The sequence below is a fragment of the Gymnoscopelus braueri genome (genome assembly GCF_963280865.1).
Source record: "Gymnoscopelus braueri genome assembly, chromosome: 23".
Lineage (NCBI taxonomy): Eukaryota > Metazoa > Chordata > Actinopteri > Myctophiformes > Myctophidae > Gymnoscopelus > Gymnoscopelus braueri.
In genome coordinates this window covers 26,843,006-26,853,090 of record NC_137625.1, presented here as the reverse complement: position 1 = coordinate 26,853,090, position 10,085 = coordinate 26,843,006, and the positions used below count along the sequence as shown (strand labels likewise).

The 10,085-nt window shown below is 38.9% G+C and overlaps 1 protein-coding gene across 1 annotated transcript; it reads left to right on the top strand.

Annotated features, from left to right (window-relative positions):
• Positions 1–1,174: 1,174 nt before the first annotated feature.
• Positions 1,175–8,392, top strand: tigarb (TP53 induced glycolysis regulatory phosphatase b). The gene is made up of 7 exons (XM_080421794.1): positions 1,175–1,229; positions 1,529–1,566; positions 2,413–2,534; positions 3,899–3,976; positions 4,752–4,862; positions 6,470–6,595; positions 6,970–8,392. Exons 1-7 carry the CDS (start codon positions 1,198–1,200, stop codon positions 7,276–7,278), a joined length of 816 nt encoding a protein of 271 aa, XP_080277920.1. The 5' UTR covers positions 1,175–1,197; the 3' UTR covers positions 7,279–8,392.
• The last annotated feature ends 1,693 nt before the right edge of the window (positions 8,393–10,085 follow it).

Genomic DNA, 10,085 nt, shown 5'->3' with positions numbered 1-10,085 from the left:
ACAGATACATACACATTGTAAGTAAATAAAAGGATAGATAGATAGATAGATAGACAAATAGACAGACAGACAGACAGACAGACAGACAGACAGACAGACAGACAGACAGACAGACAGACAGGGAAACAAACAAACAGACAGACAGACAGACAGACAGACAGACAGACAGACAGACAGACAGAGAAACAAACAGACAGACAGACAGACAGACAGACAGACAGACAGACACAGACAGACAGAGACAGATGGATGGACGGATGGATGAATAGATAGATACACTGTAGGTAGATAGATAGATAGATAGATAGATAGATAGATAGATAGATAGATAGATAGATAGATAGATAGATAGATAGATAGATTGATTTTCGTTGACTGTCCTTGTCTCTGACTGCAAGCTAATCCTCTAATCAGCTCACATAATGTTTCCACCTGACAGTCAATACAGCAGCTAGACACATTACCCAATGATGCAACGCGCCATGACAAAACCACGAAAAAAACAACCAAAAACATGAATAACAATAAATGGCAAATGATGACGAACAAATGGCAAGGTCATATCACCTTACTGGTCCATTACAAATGGACTGGATTGTGAAAGTGCTGAAAAGTTACAAATCTGATCCCAGCCCTAAATCTTTTTCACATTATTTCAGTGGTGGGAAAAGTACTTATTTTTTTTTACTTAAGTAAAAGTATCAATACTGCAATGGAGAAATACTCTGTTACAAGTCCGGTATTAAAATTTACAAAAGTATCGGCATCAAAATATATTTAAAGTATCAAAAGTAAAAGTACTCATTATGCAGAATGTTTGTGCAGAATTTGAAAATAGCAATCTACAAGCTCACAATGCGTCTGTGAGCTTGCAGATCTGCTATTTTCAAAATATTTGAAGACTTGTGAAATGGGACATTTTGCATAATGAGTACTTTTACTTGGTACTTTGAGTGCATTTTGACACCAATACCTTTGAACTTTTACTCAAGTAAATTTAGAATTCTGGACTTGTAACAGAGTATTTCTGCATTACAGTATTGATACTTTACTTTTACTTTAAGTAAAACATCTGAGTACTTTTTCCACCGCTGGGATAAAGGTGTCTGCGAATGTGATTGGTTGGTGACGCGACGTCATCAGGTCATGACGTAACCAACGACCCAAACAGGAAGTAACAGTACAGTCACCACCAACATGTTTACCTTCAGCTTGACATTCATCAGACAGTAAGTAATAAGTATATATACTTAATCTTTTAAACCGTTAATATCACCTTGTGGTTTTTAAAGACATTGATGTGTGTGTGTGACAAGCAAACTGTGTGTTGTTTTTGTGACAAAAACAACACGAAAGCCATATTATGGTGGCTGTAAGGATTTACTGTTGGGATCAGACAGTCAGATAATAACATTGTAAATGATATGATATTATATGATAATGTTCTGGTTAATAATCCATCGCCATGTTGTGTGTCAAACGTCTCCTGACGTGTATAAATGACTGACATTGTGGTCTGTTCACACAGTGGAGAGACACAATACAACAGAGACAAGCTGTTACAAGGTATGTTGATCTCAAGCAGTGGTGGTTCTCAAACATTTTCATGTCAAGGACCCCCTGTTTGACATGCATTAGGCTATACAGAATTTATATTGTAAAATCAATGTTAATTTAACTCTGTGAGTGTATTAATGGAACCAAATGGACACTGACAGGTCCATTTGGTTCCATTTGTACACTCTCAGAGTTACAGACCCACAAGGGTCTATTTGGTTCCTAATCTATAATTTTGCCGGGGACCCCCTGGAACTTCATCAAGGACCCCTGGGGATCCCCGCACCCCACTTTGAGAACCAATGATCTAAAGCATTCTTTCTCATTCATATCATATGAGAGAGAGAGAGGGAGAGAGGGACTGTGACATTTTACTTGATTATTCATTCTTGCTGAAATATTGCGATTATCGATTTAATTGTGTTTGGCTTCTAGGCTTCGTAAACAAAAGGTGCACAGGGCAGACGTGACAAATAACTTGCATATCTAATTACTTTATACTTAGAAGAAAAACATGAACAGTGGAAACAGCAGATCTACAAGCTCAAAGCGTGTTATGTCAAGGACCCCCAAAATAATATGTATTTGGCCGTGGACCCCCATCTCAAAATATGTTGTTCCAGGGATCCCCAGAAGAAAATGTATATATATATTCAAAGATTTTTTTTTTTTTGCAGATCTACAAGCTCATAGCGCGGTTAACAGATCTACAAGCTCATAGCGCCGCGCTATGAGCTTGTAGATCTGCTATTTTTTAATAGCCAAAGAAATCTAAAGATGACACAGATGCTTTCTCGGTCTTAAAGGGGTTTAATGTTCTCATGGTGGTGTGTGTGTCTTGTCTTGTGTGGTCAGGTCAAGGTGTAGACACGGTGCTGTCAGAGACTGGGCTCCAACAGGCAGAGGCGGTAGGACAGTACCTCAGAGAGCTCCGCTTCAACAACGTGCTCGTCAGCAACCTTCAGCGGGCCCGCCAGGTGAGACGTGCCAGTGGTCCTCAATCCTTTTTTTTTTCATTTCAAGGACCCCCGGTTTGGTATGCGTGATTCGGGCCACGCAGGCACGCCACGCACCCCCATAACTCTGAGAGTTACACATCTGTAAAGGTCCCTTTTGCTCCTTTTGGTTCCTATAACTATCAACAATTTAGCTGAAAACCCCCTCAATGACCCCTGGGGGCAGGGTTGCCAGATCTGCTTATTATAATTTCCCTGCAAGATTTAATTTGAAAATAGCCGATCTACAAGCTCACAACGCGTCGCATCGCGACGCGTTGTGAGCTTGTAGATCTGCTATTTTCAAATAGCTGATGTATATGTTAAAGTGCACATGTGGCCCATAGTCGCTTCTTTTGGGCTGGTTTTCCTAGACCTGGTTGCTTGTTTCTCTCACAGAATCTGGAAACACTGCCTGGGGGTCCCCGGACCCCACTTTGAGAACCACAGAGATATGCATACCAAGTGTCGCAAATGCACAAGAAAACATAAGCTTGACTACACATAAACATTTCTGTGCGTATTAATGCCAATGAAACTGTCATGAGGGTGAAGTGATCCCCAAGTGCCCTCTATCAGCCCCATCCTTACCCTAATGTCACTAAACTTAACCCTACCAAAACCATACCTAAAAGTACCCATACTATCAGTGCCTAAATTTAACTCCAATTAATTACTTAACCGTAGCCAAAACTACGTTCCCCTTACGAGTATTGACTGATTGATGTTTATTTGACGTGGATATCAATCAATCAATGAAAGAACCCTTTGACACCACCACTATACACCACAAGGTCCAAGCATATGGCATCCAATATCATATTGGCATCTAATAAAATATTTACACTGAACCAATTGTAATGTAAGCCTATTAGCCGAATGAGATTTTCTGCAGTTTTTCTCCTGTGAGTTGTTTATCAGACCTAGATATCAGGTGTCGGATAGAGTCCACAAAGCCTGTCTGTCATACAAGTGAATCTGACTAGATCCCGAGTTGCATAAACCAAGACAAATTGCACATTTTGTACTGGTAGCACAGGGGTTAATGTACTGACAGTTGCTGACAGTAGTTACAGCAATATTCATACACCTTTCTGGTGAATATTACTATACTGTATGTCAATGCTTCCCATCTTCAAGAGTTATTTCTTGGCAAAATTACAAAAACCTTGTGATCATTGTTCTGAATCAATATATCAATATTGATATGAAATATTTTAGCATAGTTACAATCCTGTGATGTTCTGACTTATTGATGACAATAGAATTTTGTCCATGTCCATGCATGATCGGAACATTGGAGTTTATAGAGACAACCATTGCCAGATGTTTCCCTTCTGTTTCAGACTGCTGAGGGGATTCTGAGGAACAATGCTCACCGTTCTGACACAGAGATGGTTCTGGACCCTTTACTCAGAGAGAGGGTAAGTAAGTCAAGTAATGTAGTATTTTGTGTAGTTAATAATGATGCAAAATTACTTGATTTCCTGCCAGCCTAACTACCTGGTGACTGGTGAGTTCTACATAATTTGCAACTCTACCGGACTGGTTAAAATCAGGGAAACCGCCCAGCGGTGCGATATCTTAAGTTATCAGTCATGAAAGAGGAGTTGCGATTTGATTAAAATGACTGGTGTTATATTTTGTGTAATAACTGCTGCTATGAGAGCCTTAATTGTTAATACATTACTGGTGTTATATGTTCTTTAACTGCTGCTATGATAGCCTATGTATGGTTTATTGTTAATACATTACTGGTGTTCAAATTTCTTTAATAACGGCTGCTATGATTGACAGCTTATGCAGGGTTAATTGTGGGCTCGCTAATGTGAGCACAGTAATGTTCACTTTATATTATTATTCTCCCCCTTTTTTGAATGCGAGAGCTCAATAGGCCGATTGTACATTTTGTAAAGTTTTCTTATTATTTGATTAAAGTTAATGCAAAAATACCGCTATGAGTAGACTAGGTTGTCTTTTGAGCTTCGAGCTTTGGGGGTGCATCATCTGTGTCGGGATGTACTGTAGAATGGGCTAAAAAGTTTGTTGACCGCTGCTGTAAGGGAACTCGGTGCCGTTGCTATTGGCCGACCATTATTCTCAGCTCCACGCTTCTATTCTCAACCAATCACATACTCACTTCATAATAGAGCACCCTGTTTAAATGTGTGCCATATATGTGTCTCCTGCGTCATACAGGGTTTTGGCGTTGCTGAGGGACGTCCCAAAGAAGACCTGAAGAACATGGCCAACGCTGCTGGCCAGGCGTGTCGAGACTACACTCCGCCAGGAGGAGAGACCTTAGACCAGGTGAGACTACATAACCCCCTAGAGCAGTGGTTCTCAAACTTTTTCATGTCAAGGACCGCCAAAATGATATGTATTTGGCCGCGGACCCCCGCCTCAAATATTTTGTTCCAAGGACCCCCCAGAAGCAAAGATTTGAGTTACAAATGTTCGCTTAGAAAATATATATATTCAAAGGTTTGCACAAATGTTCACGATTTTTCAAGCTATCTACAAGCTATGAGCTTGTAGATCTGCTATTTTTGAATTGCCAAAGTATAAAAGGTTAAATTGTGATGCTATATTAACACATTTCACCCCCCTCCCGGACCCCACTTTGAGAACCAATGCCCTAGAGCAGAGACCATAGACCAGGCCAGTCCAGTACTAGAATATGTAGAACTTGAGGTTCAGTTGACCACACACACCACACTGTAATGTTCAAAACAATATCTTGGAGTGCATTGTTTGTACAACAGCACCCCACAGTGGCCTTCTAGGGATATGGCAGTTTGTTCTTGTACTATCTCATAAATTGTATTCTATAGAAACCATTTTGTAACTGCAGTTTGAAAAGGGTCATATAGAGCCCGACCGATGCCAGATTTTTGCGTCCATGTTACCCATGTTTTAACCCATGTTTTGTCAAAAATTGCTAAATGTTCTCATCAAAACGTCGATTTGATTAAAGTTTCTATTTGAGAACAATAACTTATAAGCAAAAACAGCCTTTTTGATAGATAAAAACAATATTTTAGTATTCAGGAGAGAAAAATAATTATGTCGAAAAGGCATACAAAATCCTGGCACTCAAGGAGGATAAAAGGCCTTTATTATATTTGGACTAGGCTAGAGACATTAAAATACACCAACGCGTATTTTAAGCCCTATTAAAAAAAAAGTGCCCAACTACAAGGTCACACAAAAACCTTCTGCTGTAATAACCTGCCCAAATATTGGCTGCGTAATTGCCAATACCAATGTCATCAAAAAAGTCAAATAATAACAACTAATATATTGGTCCGGTCCCATACATAAAGTTTCTTATGACTGAGTATCATCTCTGTTCACCTACTCACTGGCAGTGGCATAAAGTAACTAAGTACATTTACTCAAGTACTGTACTTAAGTATAATTTTTACTTTACTGGATTAATAATTTTTACTTGGATTATTAAAAATGTTCAGTACTTTTACCTCCACTCCACTACATCTCAGAGGCAAATATTGTACTTTTACTCCACTACAATTATTTGAAAACTTTAGTTACTTTGTAGATTTTTATTATTATTGCAAAACATTAACCACTTCAGCCCTATATACATTTTGGCCATTTGAAAATAGCCGATCTACACGTTCACAATGCGTCGCGATGCCACGCATTGTGAGCTTGTAGATCTGCTATTTTCGAAAGATTTTTATACATTTGAAAACTTGAAATGGGACATTCTGCCTAATGAGTACTTTTACTTTTGGTACTTTAAGTACATTATGATGCCAATACTTTTGTACTTTTACTCAAGTTCATTTTGAATTCTGGACATTTACTTGTAACGTAGTATTTCTATATTGCAGTATTGATACTTTAACTTAAGTAAGAAATGTGAGTACATTTTCCACCACTGCTCACAGGTGAGGCTGCGATTCAAGAAGTTCCTCAAAGTCTTGTTCCAGCGGCTGGTTGATGAGCACGGCTGGCCGGGACAGAGTGACACCATGCCAGGGGTCGCAGCGGGAGCCGCAGTGGACGACCCCAATGTACGCATGTCACATTTATTTAGCAATTCATTGAGCTAATCGCAATAATCGTCAACAAACAATAGCAGATCTACAAGATCAGTGAGCTTGTAGATTGGCTAGTTATTTGAAAGTATAACATTATTAAATATGGCCTGTTTTGGCCATAGTATATTATTTATTTTGATTATTGGTACCAGGCATTGTCAGTCATTTCTTTGTATATTTAAGTATACTATTTGTCATATCTGCCCTGTGCAGTTTCTGTTCACAAAGCCTGAAAGGCATTTTTATGTATATGTTCCAATGCCCAATACCAAAAAAAACACAATCAAATCATTAATCACAATTGTTTGACAATTAGTCCTCAACTAAAATGTCCATGATCACGACAGCCCTGCACTGATGCTGTGGTCCCTGCCGGCCTCCCTGACGACGGGCTGGGTGGCGCGCGGGTCCACGCCCTGGTGGTGAGTCACGGCGCCTACATCCGCGTGGCCATCAGGCACCTTGTGGAGGACCTGCACTGCTCTCTGCCGCCGGGGGCCAAGACGTCCCAGGTGTTCTCGCCCTGTCCCAACACCGGCATCAGCCGCTTCGTCGTCACGCTGAGCCGGGCCGACTCCGGACCGCTGCTGTCCTCCGTTCGCTGTGTGTTCACTAACAGGAAGGACCACCTGGCAAAACTCAAAGACCTTCAGTAGCAATGGTGTGAAAAAGAGTTTACGATGGTGGATATGGTAACTGTGTGTTTGTTATTATTTTTATATATCATGATATACTAAATGATGGCAATCTGTGGTCTAGGACAGTGGTTCTCAAACTGTTTCATCAAGGACTCCCAAAATGATATGTATTTGGCCGCAGACCCCCCCATCTCAAAATATTTTGTTCCAGGGACCCCCCAGAAGCAAAGATTTCAGTTACAAATATTTGCTTTGAAAATATATATATTCAAAGATTTGCACACATTTTTACGATTTTTCAAAAATACCAGATCTACAAGCTCATAGCACGGCACTCTGTGCCGCGCTATGAGCTTGTGTGCTATGAGCTTGTAGATCTGCTATTATAATGTTTACAATATTAAATAACTGCGCACGACAATGCCACCCGCTGGGTAAGTGCTTTCTTCTCGACATTCAACAGCGTGGATGTTTTTAACAATAGATGATTACTGAGAACCCTGACCTGTTGAAAGAGAGAGTTACCACACTCTTTGATGTCGCAGCGTTCACGTAATTTATGTATTGCACGTGCTGCGTCAACAGCCATTAATGAGGATTCAACGTGGAAACCATACAGTAGTGTTTGGAACTATGGCAAACGTCACTTCCGCATTCTTCTTGGTCTAGTTTTTATCTCTGAGCACACCGAAACAAATTCCAAATCAACTGTAGATTGGTTTGGGCATGAAATGACTAAATAATGAATATTATATGAATATTCTTGGTTTACAGTGGATGTCTAGTTCAGCTCAGAACTATGCTGATATTCAGTTGTGTGTTATGGATTATATTATCTGCCACTCAGAGGGCCAGTAGAAGCTTGTTTTTGTCACACTATTCGTGTTTATTTGTTGAATTGACCTGCACTTTTATGAAGGTATCATATATTTATTTTTACAGCACATAATTTAATATTATTTTTTGACTGCATTGCTGCTCTTTTTTCTTTCGTGTTATACCAAAGTCATAAAATAAGTCCTGCTGATCTCTGGTCAGTGATCATTGCATTATTTTGTTGATTTGTATGGTGTAATGATCGATTGTGCTGCTGTTTCTCTAGTTTCTTTACAAAGAAATATACTGTAACACAAACACACAACTGGACTTTTCTGGATTTTTTATTGTGGCAAAGTAAGTCTTCTATTGACTAAGTTCAAGAACAAAGTTATCACTGTTAGCCACAACGCAGATTGCAGCGTAATCACAATTCAGATTAGCGCTGCACGATATTTGGAAAACGTGCGATGACTGTATGACTCGCGTTGAGTAAACAAATATTGAAGTGTACAGTATGACCGCCTTTTTGCCTTAGGTTTGGTGCTGTCAATAAACAGTCTACTGTATTCTCACGCTGAAAGAATAAGAAAACAATGGATAACTATATTTCCATTCCAACAATGTGGTTTAACTGAAAGCTTTGCATCTGGCTACAGCTGCTCTTGACATTGAATATATATACCACCAACTTAGCAATACGGTTTCTCATTTATCGTCGACTGTTCAAACTTAAAGGTGCTGCAAGTGATATATTTTGGTTGAAACAAAAACGTGTTAAAAAGTTTAATCTCACAAATGCTAGTTTCATGTGGGTTCGAAATTTCATCCAATCAGGAGAGAGAACCCCACATGTAGTAATTAGCAACTTGTGTTCCAGTTCCAATTTTGTCAGCTCATTTATTGTTTCATCAATTCCAATTTCACTTTTTATCCTGTGTCCAGTACGAGTTATATCTTCTGGTTAGATGAAAACACTATAGTAGCCTATACTGTAGATTGTTCAGTAAGAGGTTTCCCCGTCAGTCCAACTTTGTCAGTCCTGAAATACATTTTCAGGTTGGTTGCCAATTTCAGCCAATCAGGAGAGAGTACCCATTTAGAAGCTTCAATTATATAGTGTTCCTGTTCCATTTTTGTCTGCTCACTTCTTTGTGTCATCACTACCAATTTGACTTGTTTATCCTGCATCTTCTTTGAGATCTCTCTCCTGTTTGGATCAATTGGTATCCTGTCCTGAAAATGTATTTTCTGTTTACTAAAGAGCTGGAGAGGCAGGAGACCACTGTAACTGAACAGTTACATTTCTATCAGAATATAGAGCTATTTAACACTTATTTTAACAAAACACCTTAAATGGGTAGTTAACGTTGCAGCTGATAAAGAAAAGGCTCATTTTAACTACTTGGTATACTGTGACAGTTAATATAGTCTTATCTTAATCTGCAATAATGCATCCTAATTTATTTGTTGATTATAAAACAAAAAACAATTTGTTAATTAACGAGGTATCCAATGTTGTGGAGTGAAAGAATAATAAAAAATAAAGTAATGGAAATACTCAGTTAAAGGTTGGGTAAGTGATTTTCTTTGGTTAAAATAAGTGTTAAATAGCTCTATATTCTGATAGTACTCATTGCTATAGAGTGTTTGTTCAGTAAAAGGAGTCTCCTTGTCTCTCCAGCTCTTTATAAAACAGAAAATGCATTTTCGTTTCAGTTTCAGTTTCATTTCCAATTTTATCCAATCAGGATAGAGAACTCAATCAGGATATAGATTAAACAAGTGAAATTGGAAGTGATGACACTAAGAAATGAGCAGGCAAAATTGGAACTGGAACACTATAAAAATGAAGCTTAGAAATTTGTACTTTCTCCTGATTGGCTGAGATTTTGACACCTACCGGAAAATGTATTTTCTGTTTATTAAAGAGCTGGAGAGACGGGGAGACTCCTGTTACTGAACAAACACTCTATAGCAATGATTACTATCAGAATATAGCTTTAACC